Below are 15403 nucleotides of genomic sequence, written 5' to 3'. Positions count from 1 at the left end.
GCACCCGACACCTCGGTCTCTGACAATCACTCTGGTGATCACAGGAGCTGGTGAGCACGGGTGCTCGGGGGATGGAGCACACTTCTCAACCTACTGCACGCTGCCTGTTCGTGACAAAACTAGCTGATGCGTGTGCTTTTTCTTGTGTACACCCCCTGCTTCCGGGTCAGGGGTCCTGTCTGGGCGCTTATGCCTTCCCCCGGACAACAAGGGATGCAGCCTCAGCAGTTCCGGACACGGCGTGGTACAAGTGCCTGTGGTCCATTACTTCTCCTTACCCTCTTTCCCTGCATCATGTGGATGATGTATTGTACATCATCCACACAGTGCCCCTCACAGCGCTCCTTCGCAGGCACACTTTTCTCTGCCCTGCTGGGGGCAGAGCAAAGCACTGCAATGTGAATGCGCCAGGAAATGCAAAAGAGCACCGGCATCCAGTATGTAAAGCCATGCAGGAGCGCATAGGGGACAATGTGTGGATAGTGCAGGCTGTGTCTTCCACATGAAGCAGGGAAGAAGGACGATGACTAAAGGAAGAGAGGAGGCACTGTGTCAAGACCATAGATGTCTATCGGACCAGATAGAGCAGCCTGTGGTTCAAATATAAGGACCTATAGTGTGCTCCATAGGGAATTGAGGACATACATACAGCATACTACAATGCTGCAAAAGAGGGCTTACAGGTGCTGTCCTACATTATATTGGGAAAACCTGGTGACAGGTTCCCTTTAATGCAATACTATTCAAAACACTGCTCTTCTCTAAGACCTTATTATGCAACTTCATACAGTATATCTTCACTATATGGCCAAAAGTATATGGACAGCATAGTATCATACCTATATGCTCTTAATGGATAATCTATTCAAAAACCATTGATGTACTGCTAATATGGGGCTGACCATTGTCTTAATTGGTTTCTTTTTTTACCAAAGTTAGACTAGCACTTCTGCAGACCACCAGGTCACAAGGTCAATCTAGTATAATCAGGATGTTACAACCTTTGGCTCAGTTCTTACAGTGCAGTTTTTGAAAAGTAGCCAAAAACAGGAGTGGATTCTAAGGAGAGGATAGATACAGGAAAAATAAGTATTTCATACACTGATCATTTTGCAAGTTTTCGCACCTACAAAGATTGGAGAGGTCTGTAATTTTTATTGTAGGTGCACTTTAACTGAGAAACAAAATCTAAAAATAAAAAACAGAAAATCACATTGTAGAATTTTTAAAGAATTAAATTGCATTTTATTGCATGAAATATGTATTTGATCACCTACCAACCAGCAATAATTCTGGCTCTCATAGACCAGTTACTTTTTCTTTAAGAACCCCTCCTACTCTCCACTCATTATCTGTATTAATTTCACCTGTATAAAAGACACATGTCCAAACACTCAAACCCACCCTAACCAATCCACCATGGCCAAGACCAAAGAGCTGATTAAGGACACCAAGGACAAAATTGGCCACAGGATAATAAACAAGCTGCTTGGTGAGAAGGCAACAACTGTTGGCACAATTATTAGAAATGAAAGAAACACAAGATGCTGTCAGTATTCCTAGGTCTGGGGCTCCATACAGGTTCTCGCCTTGTGAGGTAAGGATAATTTTGAGAAAGGTCAGGAATCAGCCCAGAACTACATGAGAGGACTTGGTCAATGATCTGAAGAAAACTGGTACCACAGTCTCAAACACTACTGTTAGTATCACACTACACCGTCATGGATTAAAATCCTGCAAGGCACGCAAGTTCCCCCTGCTCATGCCAGCACATGTCCAGTTCCATTTCAAGTTCACCTATGACCATTTGGATGATCCAGAGAAGGCATGGGAGAAAGTCGTAAGGTCAGATGAGACCAGAATAGAATAAATCTTTTTGTTATCATCTCCACTCGCCATGTTTGGAGGAAGAAGAACCCAAGAACACAGTCCCACCTCTGAAACATGATGGGGAAACATCATACTTTGGGGTGGACTTTTCTGCAAAGGGGATAGAATGACTGCACTGTATTGAGAGGAGGATGAATAGGGTCATGAGTTGCGAGATTTTTGCTAACTGAGTAGTGGCTCAGCATTTCAAAGTCATGGAGTGGCCTAGCCAGTCTCCAAACCTGAACCCAATACAAAATCTTTGGAGGAAGCTGAAACTCAATGTTGCACAACGAAAGCCCTAAAATCTGAAAGATCTGAAGAAGATCTATATGGAGAAGTGGACCAAAATCTCTGCTGCAGTGTGTGCAAACTTGATCAGGAGCTAAAGGAAACTTCTCACCTCTGTAATTGCAAACAAAGGTTTCTGTTCCCAATATGAAGTTGATTTTTCTATTGCATCAGATATTTCATGCAATAAAATGCAAATTAATTATGTAAAAATCATACAATGTGATTTACTGGATTTTTTAAAGATTCTGTCTCTCTCAGATGAAGTGTACCTATGATAAAAAATTACAGACTTCTCCATTCTTTGTAGGTATAAAATCTTGCAAAATCGGCAGTGTATCAAATACTTACTTTCCCCAATTTACAAAGTTCATACGTATGTTTCCATTCTTTTTGATATCCACTTTTGCCTGTTTTGGGCTAAAAAAGACTTCTCCAAACTTGAATTGAGTGTATCTAGTTTTTTTATGTGGATTTTTCATGTTGAAAAGCACATTTAATGAATGTCTTAAAAAAGATGAGATGTTTGGTACGGTTTTGTCTATGTTTTGATGTATTTTCTTAGATTGATTTTTTTATGTGTTTTCAGTTACAATATGGGAAGCAGCAGCACCCCAAATACATAACAGGATAAAACGTTAGCAAAAATGTGCATTTTGTTGTGATGTACACATGGAAAATATGCAAAACAAATCCTGATATGATGCTTTTTCTAACGAGTATTAGAGTATTAAAATGGTAACCATACTTTCAAGTGACTTTTAGAATAGGCTCCCATATGTGTGTACATGAGGAAAAGCACTAATCATTATACAACTTCCATCCTTGTTTTCCCTGCTATAAGTTCTACCTCTAATTTGCAACCCATTCTAAGCTGATGTGAGGACTCTAGCTTAGTGCAGTCGAAAAGCGTCGACTGGGTCATGTCGACCATGTACATTTTTCTTTTGTATGCACTACTTCTTTTGAAAAAGAAAAGGAAAATCCAGTCCTGTTGAGCCGGACTCCAATTTTTTCTATTATCTGTAGGGATCCTACTCGCTCAGGTGCAGCGGGAGACAGTCAGGAGGCAGGTTCCTTTACAGTTCATGTGGTTTATTACATCATAAACCCATCAGGCAGCAAGTTATAAAGAAAATAGCCTTTAGCTTAGGCAAGAGCAAACAGAAATGTCCGTTAACTCAGGCTCAGACCTGGAGCTTCAGTACACACGGGAGGCTTAGTCCTCCCCACCTATAGCTACCTGGTGCAGGAGCAGGCTACATTATAAGGGTGTAGCCACAATCACGAACCCAGCAGCTGACTGGTCACGTGACTGTGACCTCACCACAGGTCCTTGCAAAACAGTAAGAAAGCAATATCTATTATGCCTTACATTATGGGGACAAGCCATCTCTGAGACACATATCTCCCATCGATTATACAACCCTTAGCCATGCCACATACCTCCCTCCTTTGCCTAAAGCCGTGGGGCTTGGCACTTTCACCTACCAGGCAAGGGATTCTTGAGAGGGCATTGGCATTCCGATGTAGCTTCCCGGCCCTATGCTCTACATGGAAGCTGAAGTCTTGCAGGGCTATAAACCAGCGGGTGACCCTAGCATTCTTACCCTTTGTGTCCCTCATCCTTCTGAGTGGAGCATGGTCAGATATTAATCACTGCTTGGACCTTTTCCAGGTGAGTCTCCCAGTCCGAGGTAAAGATGACGATATCATCCAGATACGCGGCAGCGTATAGCTTTTGAGGTGCAAGGATTCTATCCATAGCCCTCTGGAAGGTTGCCCGGAACTCCCTGCAGGCCAAACGGCATCCAGACATACCGGATGCACCCGTCAGGTGTAGAAAATGCCGTCTTCTCCTTGGCTTCCTGTGCCATGGGAATCTGCCAATATCCCTTTGTCAGATCCAAGGTGGTTATGTACCTGGCAGGTCCAAGTCTCTCGATGAGCTCCTCAACGCATGGCATGGGATAAGCGTCGAACTTGGAGACCTCATTCTGCTTCCGGTAATCGTTGCAGAACCTCCATTCGCCATCAGGTTTTGGAACCAGGACAATCGAGCTCGACCAGCCACTCTTGGATTCCTCAATGACCCCGAGCTTCTACATACGCTGCACCTCCTTGGAGATTACCTCTCGATGGGCCTCAGGAATACGATACGGTTTCACATTCACCCACACATGTGGCTCGGTCAGAACTTCATGCTCCACAACCTTCGTGCACCCCGGCAACTCTGAAAACAGGTCCCTGTTTTTCTGGAGTAACTCCCGCCACTTCTGTTTCTGGGCCTTTGATAGCGTCTCCGCTATGGTAACCGCTCCAACCTCCCCTTCTAGGTTGCCTAGCAAGCACGGAGTTACCGCTGGCTCTCTGTCTTGCCACGGCTTGATGAGGTTGACATGGAAAACCTGGTATGGCTTCCGTCTTCCGGGTTGGTGGATATTGTAGTTTACGTCTCCCAGCTTCTCCACCACCTCATACGGCCCTTGCCACTTGGCCAAGAACTTACTCTCCACCGTCAGGATTAGCACGAGAACTCGGTCTCCCGGATTGAACTGCCTCACTTTGCTGACCGGTTGTAGACCCTGGCCTGAGCCTCTTGTGCCAGGCGGAGATGTTCTTTAACAATGGGCATCACCTTCGCAACCCTCTGCTGCATTAGTGTCACGTGCTCAATGACGCTTCTGTGGGGTGTGACTTCGGCTTCCCAGGTTTCCTTGGCTATATCTAGGAGACCTCGCGGATGTCGGCCGTACAGAAGCTCGAAGGGCGAGAACCCTGTGGACGCCTGGGGGACTTCACGTATAGAAAACAGCAGATACGGTAAGAGACAATCCCAGTCTCTACCATCTTTCTCTATGACTTTTCTTAGCATGCTCTTCAGTGTCTTGTTAAACCTCTCAACAAGGCCATCTTACTGCGGATGGTACACTGAAGTCCTCAACTGGGAGATTTGCAGGACTCTGCATAATTCGTTCATCACCTTGCTCATAAAAGGTGTCCCCTGGTCGGTCAGGATCTCCTTCAGCAAACCCATCAGGGAAAGCACATGGACCAGCTCGCGGGCTATACTCTTCGTGGAGGAATTTCTCAGGGGAATGGCTTCAGGATAGCGGGTGGCATAGTCCAGGATGACTAATATATACTGATGGCCCCGAGCTGACTTAACTAAGGGACCGATCAAGTCCATGGCAATTCTCTCAAATGGCACCTCAATAATGGGCAGTGGCACAAGGGGGTTCCGAAAATGGGATGTGGGGTCAGTTAACTGACATGTCGGGCAGGACCTACAATAGTTTGCTATTTCACAGTGACACCCAGGCCAATAGAACATCTGTACAATCCGTTCCTGCGTTTTTTCCACCCCCAGGTGTCTCCCCAAGATGTGTGAATGGGCCATGTCCAACACTTTCCGTCTATAGGGGCCTGGTACTATTAACTGCTCTACCACCTCCTCCCTTATTTTCGTGACCCGATATAACAACTCCCCACTCATCATACAATAGGGAAACCTGGTGTCTGCTCCCGGCTCTTGTGCAACCCCATTAATGACGGCGACATTGTTGAAGGCTTCTCTAAGTGTTGGGTCCCTATGTGGAGCACTCCCAAAATTCTCACCGGCCACCCCTAACTCCGGAATGTCAGATACAGGGGACCCTTCCTCCTCATCCCCAACAAGGACACATAAAGGAAACCCATCTACCTCTGATGGTGGCTATACCTTATTAGGGTTCATTGGTTCCCTGCTCTGGCTAGCAATCTCAGAACCCTTACCCCACAGATCCCAAAATAGACAAAAATCCCGGCCTATAATTATAGGATGCAACAAGTCCCGAGCGACGCCAACTTCACGGGACTCAGTGCCATGCGTTTCAGTGTTCACCTTGGCCATAGGGTAGTCTTTTGCATCACCATGTATGCATCGAACGCCGACCTTTTTACCTGGTAGTTGGCTGAGAGGAAAAGTGGCCCGTACAAGAGTCACCAAGCTCCCGGAGTCTAGCAGCGCCATTACAGCTTGACCGTTCACCTTCTCGGGACACGCTTGTGGCCCCTCATTAGGTGGAGAGTTCACACTGCAAACTGGATATGAATAGTATGAACTATGGCATCCCATGCTGCAGTCCATCTGCTCGTTCGTCTGGGGACAACGGGCAGCTATATGTCCTGGCCCCTGGCATCTCCAACAAATTATATCACCCGTGGGGACCTTGGGCACTGCCTCCCCCTCCCCTTTTGACCTTGGACACCCCACCCCTTTTTGGGCCTCCGCCCCCTGCTGGAATCTCCAATACGGAACGGGTTGCTTCCCCAAGGAGCTTTCCATCCCCTGGTATCTCTCAACCAGTCCGACCAGTTCATCGGCATTCTGGGGATCCCCCTGGGCAACCCAAGTCTGTAGGGGTCTCGGCAGGGAATGCAAAAACCGATCCATTACCACTCGCTCTACCATCTGTGCAGGGGAAGATGTCTCTGGCTGCAGCCATTTCTGGACCAGGTGCAAAAGGTCGAACATTTGGGAGTGTGGCGGTTTGTCCTGGTGATAGGCCCAGCGGTGAACTCGCTGTGCCCTGATAGTCATTGTCATGAGACTGATTACAAGTTTGTAGTCACCTCTGATGCTAATTACAGGACACACCTTAGTTTACCATGTCCCTATGGTCAAATTATTTTCAATCTTTTCTAGGGATATCTTCATTTTTCTCAAGGCCATTTCTGTTTAACCACAATACAAAAGCAATCTCTGATTGTCATTAGATGATATTCAGTAAATTTGAATTGAAAATTACTTTTTTCTGTTTTAACAGCAAAGAGATGGAAATGCATAATGCAGCCACAGGATATGCCGTAAATGTCTGACAGATGTGGGTCTCAAAGCAATAAATGAAGGTGCACTGACCCTCTCTCCTGTCCGGTACCCTTAGCAGTGACAAGTAACCACCCGTTTATTCTCAGGGTCAGTGAGATGCCACCGATCAAACCCACAATGATGGAATATTCTAGTGATTCAGTGGCTTACAATGGAAAAATTTGAAGGTGCAGCAGGGGAAAATAATTTTGAGACTTTTGACAGCTCCTTATAAGCCTGAAATGCTATAAAATAATAAAAAAAAACTCTATTGTTTCTCAATCCACTGCCCTTCCAGCCTCCACATACTAAGCATACAAGCTTCAGTGCTAAGGCTGCTCTAAGGATGGGTGATTTTGCAAGGAGTGATTATTACTAATTATTTCATACACTTAGGGAATTTTGAATTTATTTAAGAAGGTTTGATGATGATGATAAACCAATATTTGAAATGTTTACTGTTTTTTAAAGGTGCATTTAATCACTAGTCTACAGTACAGAGTGGCAATATCTTCTATATTTGTACCTGAGAATTTTCTGCATTGCTTTAGACCCACTCTTTTAACATATAATCCTATAATTAAACCATTTTCTGCATATTTCATCCACCCACATATAATTTATTGCTTTTTCTACTCAATTTTCACATTCCAGCTTTGACTAAATGTGCTTAGCTATGAGTTAAATACAATTGAATTTACATTAAAATGTAATTTGCTTTGTATGTCATAATAACACCCACCAAAGACCTACAGGATCTTGACGGCTAATCATGTTATTTGAAACCTATCTTTTAAGCATGTGAATAGACTAGAAAAATTTACATAACCGGACGACTGTAAATTGAGAAGCATACTGTATGTCCTTCAATTCACAATGGCATTTAATCTTTATCAAACACTTTAAAAATGGCTGTATTTTTTAAAACCTTTTTCTTGTGTCTGTCATTTATGATGGTAAAACTTTATAGAACATATAGAAAAACACAACTAAATGCAGAGAAAATATATTGGATGTTATTTCAAAGAAAATGTTGTACCCCTTAGTAAAGAGGAGGGTAATGCGATGTGAATGCTCAAAGCACATAATTTAATTGGCACCATATTTTTTCATCTAAAGTGAAGATGGCAAGGAAGAGATGATCAAATATTAGCTAGAAAATGAATGGGTGATTACCAGCATTCACATTTTTACCTTGAAGCTCTCTTACACATTAGACTATTGTTGTCTGAGCCTGTCGATACCAATGTGTTTCGTTGATGATATATGAGATGCCGGTTGACTGATGGTTGAGAGAGATGTCTACTGCACATGTCCTGTTTCGGAATGTTGATCGCATTGTTCTACCTAAAATAAGCAACCGGCCAACTTGTCATAGGGAACACCTTATAGATTGTAAGCTTGGGAGCAGGGCCCTCATTCCTCTTGGTATCTGTTTTGATCTATGTGTTTATTGGTATGCTGTAATGTCTATTGTCTGTAGAAGTCCCTTCTATAATATAAAGTGCTGAGGAATGTGTTGGCACTATAGAAATAAAATGATTATTTTTAACACCGGAACGCTGAGCCAAATAAGTGCTCCTGTGTATGGGATTGTCGGCCGGGATGGCTGTTGGCAGAATGATCGACTAAAGCATCATTAAGCCAATAGGCCATCTTATGTGTATGATCATCCTAAGTTTGATCACTTGTAGAATAAGAGTTTTCCATTAAAATATTAAAATAAACTATGAATTCATAATCATCATGCCGCATCATACCAACATCATGACACAATGGAGCTCTTCTATTTTCCCATGTGAAACCTTTTTGAAATCCAATTTCTGTTCATCGACTTCACTGCAGAAATCACTGATTTGCTGGCAAAGTCTATTGTCCGATGATGCTTGAATAAAGCAAATCATACAGAAAAGGGAAGGTGGCCACTGGGACTGTGATTCAGCATGCCTGCGCACTGAAGGAAAGGACAGGAATAATTGGTTGTGAAAAGTCTAACTTAATACATAGAAAACATGAAAAGGACAGGATTAGATTCACTTCCAACAACCTGGTGTATATGTACAGTGAGTATAAAAGTATCAGTCACACCTTCTGTCTCTTACAGTATGTACATAATAATTTTAAACATATCCCTTGGTAGTTGTACAGGTTTTATTCTGGGTTCAGAACACGAAATTATGCCTCTGACACCATTAGAATGCAAAGACTAATGCAGAGTTGCAGTTGTCACCCAGTTGAAGGTGCTGGTGTCACCTAATGTTACAGTACAGTGTTATTTATCAGATTTATTTTATTATTTTTATGATTACTGGTGATAATTCACATATGAATCTAAGGTGTTACCAGGGATTTTATCTTTAAAGATGTTCTGGAATCCCTTTGTAATGGAATTTCAAAATTTTCCCTGTGCTTGTATAAGTTTTTTTCTAAGTGCTGTACTTTTCTCACAGAAATTGCCCCTAATATATATATGTAGAATGCATTAAATGAGTATTTCTCTTGAACCGAAAAACGATGGTACAATAGTAGTTTTTTTTTGCTTTCTTTACTGTGTTATACTAACAGTTTGTATATAAAACCAAGAGATGTCATGGTGAATACTTCTGACTGGTCATATTTTGTTTTTCAGAAAAACCTGCTCACAAGAAGATCTCCTGCAAGGGCAATTTATCAGCAGGCTGCGCTCATAATCTCTTCATATATTCTATGCCCTTTCTTTGATGGCAGCATAATCTTTTTAATCTTTAAATTATATTTTCCATTATTTAATAATATTCTGGGGTCTGACACATCTTTAATAGAGGAGCCTGAAGAAACAGAACTTTGTTGAATTTAATATGGTTAACGTTATTATTTAATAAAAATGTTTTTCATTTGTGGATCTCTTAACTATAATGTCTATGTACCAAATAAAGTTTTTAGATTTATTGCTGTCACTGTTAATTACCTTCTATTTTTAAAATACATTTCTCAGAAACATTGGAGTCCATGCAAATCTCAAAATTTGTTGTTAGGAGTGTGCTAGAAAAACAAATTAGAACCATGGATGCCCTCACATATTATTTGTCTTAAAGGCACATTTTTGCCACAAAGGAATAATTTTTTAAAAAATCACTTCTCACAGACTTGATTGTCACGTGTGCATGGGAAATGTGGACAGCTTGCCTAAATAGACGTTTCAATAAGTGCAAAAGGAAATTTGGCACTTCAAATGTACAATGCAGAAAATGAAGCTTAAGTAGAACCGTAATCCAAATAAAAGTAACATTGAGACCTCCTTCGGATGAATTGCTAAACAGATAAACTAGAAAACTGTGTAATGAAAACAGCGTAGACTAAGGAAAGGGTAAGCAGTAGCACCCATGTGATGAGAACACATCATCTGGGTGGTTATCCTTTCCTCAGTCTGCTCTGTCTTAGAGATGAGCAAACTTGTTCAGAAAAGGTTCGCCAATCTCAAATTCGGCACGAACATTGCACATTTGGATTCGTGTTCAGATTCCCGAGCTTTCTTCCTAAAAATCGTCAAAAGCCAGACATAGTTCGGTAAATGACCAAGTTCACCAAGAGCTCTTTCAGACATCAGTGTTTCTGATAGCAGCACCAGCTGAAAAACATCCGGCACTTGTGCACACTGATGACACACGGATGACATCCCAGTGTCATCATTGTGACACGAACTGGCACCTGGGAATCAGCGCTACTTTTCACGCTGAAGACAGCTCACATTACTGTCCCCTGCTTACGCTATGATCAGCACTAGCAGGGGACCACAACCTTTTTTCATTCTCTATCAAGAACTGCCAGGACACTCAGGTCACCCCCACTGTCCATACTTATAGAAACATACAGGCCATTAACACCCAGAAACTTATGAAGAACTTGCAGTCTCCTCCCTCTCATGTCCTGATTCTGCACTGAAGCATTACAATGAAACACTTCAATGTGGCCTGGAAGAATTTGCACCTCCTATACATAGAACAACATGACACAGACAGCGACAACCCTGGCACACTCTGCAGCGGTGCTCCAGGTGTGCCGAACGTCTGTGGAGAAATCCAAACTACACGAAGATTTCATCCATTATAAGATTATGCTTAGAACATATAACACTGCCGTTCACCTCTCCAAACAAACCTATTTCAACACCCTCATCACCTCCAATAACCCTAAACGTCTCTTTGACACTTTTCATTCCCTGCTCAACCCAAGAGTGCAGGCCAAAACCACGGAGCTTCGAGCTGACGATCTGGCCAATTACTTCAAAGAAAAAATTGACCATATCAGACAGGAAATTGTCTCCCAATCACCTCATACCATGCTCTGTCCTCCCTCCCCACTGAATCTAGCTCACTCTCTGATTTTGAACCAGTCAAAGTAAGCAGGCTCCTTGCATCTTCTAGCCCAACCACTTGCACCATTGACCCATTTCCGTCACATCTCATCCAGTCCCTTTCCCCTGCTGTCACCACTCACCTAACTAAAATATTTAACCTCTCTCTCTCTTCTGGTATCTTTCCATCCTCATTTAAGCATGCCATCATACATCCACTACTTAAAAAACCATCCCTCGACCAAAACTGTGCTGCTAACTATAGACCTGTCTCTAATCTTCCCTTCATTTGTAAACTCCTGGAACGCCTGGTCCACTCCCATCTGATCCGCTATCTCTCTGATAACTCTTCTCGACCCTCTGCAATCTGGTTTCCACTCTTTACACTACTGAAACTGCCTTCACGAAAGTCTCTAATGATCTATTAACAGCTTAATCTAATGGTCACTATTCCATGCTAATTCTCTTGGATCTCTCTGCAGCATTCGACATGGTGGATCATCAGCTCCTCCTCACTATGTTCCGCTCTATCGGCATTAAGGACACCATTCTCTCCTGGTTCTCCTCCTATCTCTCTGACTGCTCCTTTACTGTATCTTTTGCTGGCTCCTCCTCCTCTCATCTTCCACTTACTGTTGGGGTTCCTCAAGGATCGGTTCTAGGTCCCGTCCTCTTCTCTTTGTACACTGCCCCTATTGGTCAAACAATCAGTAGATTTGGCTTCCAGTACCATCTCTATGCTGATGACACCCAATTATACGCTTCCTTTCCTGACATCACGCCTGCCTTTTTACAAAACACCAGCGATTGTCTAAGCGCTGTGTCTAACATCATGTCCTCACTATATCTGAAACTAAACCTGTCAAAGACTGAACTCCTTGTGTTTCCTCCCTCTAATAATGTACCTATACCCAACACTGCCATTTCTGTGTGTGGTTCCACTATACTCCCCAGCAACATGCCCACTGTCTTGGGGTCATTCTTGACTCTGAGCTTTCCTCTGCCCCCACATCCGATCACTGGCTCGCTCTTGCTATCTGCATCTCAAAAACATTTCTAGAATTCGACCTTTTCTTACCTTTGACTCCTCAAAAACTCTTACTGTTTCTCTTATTCATCCTTGTCTGGACTATTGTAACTCTCTTCTAATCAGTCTTCCTCTTACCAAACTTTCCCCCCTCCAATCTGTCTTGAATGGTGCAGCCAGGATCATATTCCTCTCCAATCATTACACTGATGCCTTTACCTTGTGCGAGACCTTACACTGGCTACCCATCCACTCCAGAATCCAGTACAAACTTATTACCCTCACCCACAAAGCACTCCATGGCTCAGCACCACCCTACATCTCCTCCCTCGTTTCAGTCTACCACCCTACCCATGCCCTCCATTCTGCTGATGACCTGAGGTTAGCATCCTCAATAATCAGAACCTCCCACTCCCGTCTCCAAGACTATACACGTGCTGCGCCAATACTTTGGAATGCATTTCCCAGGTCAATACGATTAGTCCCCAATCCCTACAATTTTAAGCGTGCCCTGAAAACGCATTTATTCAGATTGGCTTACCACCTCAACACATTAACCTAACTATCCCTGTATGGCACAGTCAAAAGTTTTACCATAACCAGGTTCCCCGTATCATGTTCCTACATGCTTTATGCGTCTATCAGCCCTCTGTGTCTGTACTGTTACACACTTAACATTATGGTTTATCCAAACAATCAGGGCAATTGTTACCACCCACCTTTCGTGTCTACCTTTTTTTTTCCCTCATAGATTGTAAGCTTGCGAGCAGGGCCCTCATTCCTGTAAGTATCTGTTATGATCTATGTGATTATTGTTATGCTGTAATGTCTATCGTCTGTACAAGTCCCCTCTGAAATGTAAAGTGCTGCGGAATATGTTGGCGCTAAAGTAATAAAATTTATTATTATTAACTGTTAACAGTGAGAGCAGGCAGCGGCTGATGGGAGAATTCATCAGCCACCTGCACTATAAAAAATTTTTTAAAAAGTGATGTAGGTTACCCTGTATTTTTGCCAGGCAAAACTGAAATCAGAGGGCTGAAACCCGCAAGGCTGGTTTATCAAGAATAGACCAGTCCCCACGCTGTACTTTAATTATTTAGATAAATATTTAAAAAAAAACATCATGGGGTCCCCTCATTTTGACAATCAGCCAAGTTAAAGCAGACAGCTGTGGGCTGGTAATCAGCAATGTATATTGCCCCTACCCAGCCTAAAAATAGCAGCCATCTGCCACCCTAGAAAAGGCACATCTGTTAGATGTACCAATTCTGTTGCTTTGCCTGGCTATTCCCACTTGCCATGTGGTGGTGGCAAGTGGGGTTCATATTTGTCACCTTTATATTGTCCGGTGACATCAAGCCCACTGGTTAGTAATGGAGAGACACCTTTCCAATATTAATTCCATACTTATATTTTAAATAAACACACACTGAGAATAAAGTCCTTTAATTGAAAGAATGACATAGACTAATGAATCTAAATTGAAACATACTCATGTCATCACCTAGTCGACAGAAGCCATGGTCTCCTGTAACAGAATGAAAATAATTAACCACAATATTCCTTAACTGTCCATTGGTCCAGCAACGCATCTAACTCTGCTACATATAGATGGCAGACTGCATTGTTGCATAATGTAACTATACAGCCGACTATCCAGCAGAGACACTGAGCAGCTTGTGCAACTGTTGCTCAGTGTCTCGTGGTGAACTTCTATGACCTGACTGAAAGTTCTCACACACATGGTGCCATCAGAAAGGTCATGGGAGTTCAAAGCAAATGAACTCAGTTCAACTCACTGAGGTCAGCGCGAGAGCCGTAGGAAGGCTGTAATGGAGCTCGCCCTGATGTCAGTGAGTTGAACTGAGTTCATTGGCTGTGAACTTCCAGTACCTTTCTGACAGCAAAGTTCTCACGCTCGCAATGACATCAGTCAGGTCATAGGAGTTCATTGCGAGATATGCTGCTCTGTGTCTTTGCTGGATGACAGGCTATATAATCACATCATGCAGCAATGCAACCTTACCACCTAGATGTAGCAAAACTAGACCTGTTGGGGGACAAATGGATTATTATCTTCTCTGTGGACAGATGAGGAATCTTTGTTAACAAATCAAAACCCAGTACCATGTTAATCTATGAGACTAGGCACCAAATGAGTCCAAGTTCATAAAGGATTTAAAGGGAATTTGTCACCACATTTGACTTATCCAAAGTATTAACATGGGCATACAGGTTTTAAACTGTTGTTTATGTCTCATATCAGATGCCTTGTTCTTGAGAAATCATCTTTTATCACTTGATATAAATAAACCAGGCACTAGGAAGTTAGTTAGATCATGCACAGTGCATGACCTAACTAACTTGTTTCTGCAGGGCTAACAGGATATAAGGTATAGCAATGCTCCTACATAGCTGTACCTCATAACTGCGATCAGACTGCAGAAAGTGAAAGTCCCATAGATGGAATAAGTTAAAAAGCAAAAAATAAGTTGTAAAAATATTTTTTTAAATAATAATAAAATACATATATTGTACCCATGAATAAATATTTTTATGAAAAGAAAAAAATAAAAGTGCACATATTTGGTATCGCCGCATCCAGAACCACCCAACCTGCAAAACTGTCCCACTAGTTATATAGTGAACAACATAAAAAATAAATAAAAAACATTGCAAAAAAACAATGCTTTATCATCATACCGCTGAACAAAAAGTGGAATAAAACGTCAACAAAAAATAAACATGGTACCGCTGAAAACGTCATCTTGTCCCACTAAAAACAAGCCATCATATAGCTCCAAAAGAAGAAAAAAAAAAAAGGCCAGCTCACCTGAAGGCATGTGTAGTGGATAGCCCAGACCACATGCAGTCTTCACGCATTAACCAAGGAAAAGGAAAAAAAAAGGTCCAGCTTTGCAAATTCAAGTCCAATTTATTGTTAAAAACAAGTCCAAGACAGAGCAAAAATAGGTGTGTTCACATTAGCAACAAGTAGTGGATTACGCGTTTCGAACAATAGCTTGTTCTT

The 15403-nt window shown here is 42.4% G+C and overlaps 1 protein-coding gene across 1 annotated transcript in view; it reads left to right on the top strand.

The window, feature by feature from the left end:
* HTR7 (5-hydroxytryptamine receptor 7) overlaps positions 1-9943 on the top strand; it is a 225053-nt gene extending 215110 nt beyond the window's left edge. Inside the window, exon 3 of the mRNA XM_073585897.1 lies at positions 9639-9943. Coding sequence (XP_073441998.1) covers positions 9639-9699 — 61 coding nt within the window. The 3' untranslated portion in view covers positions 9700-9943. The remainder of the gene's footprint in view (positions 1-9638) is intronic.
* The last annotated feature ends 5460 nt before the right edge of the window (positions 9944-15403 follow it).

The sequence above is a fragment of the Dendrobates tinctorius genome, unplaced genomic scaffold (assembly GCF_039654945.1).
Source record: "Dendrobates tinctorius isolate UK_male_01 unplaced genomic scaffold, ASM3965494v1 ptg000089l, whole genome shotgun sequence".
Taxonomy (NCBI): Eukaryota; Metazoa; Chordata; class Amphibia; order Anura; family Dendrobatidae; genus Dendrobates; species Dendrobates tinctorius.
This window is presented reverse-complemented; position numbering and strand designations above follow the sequence as displayed.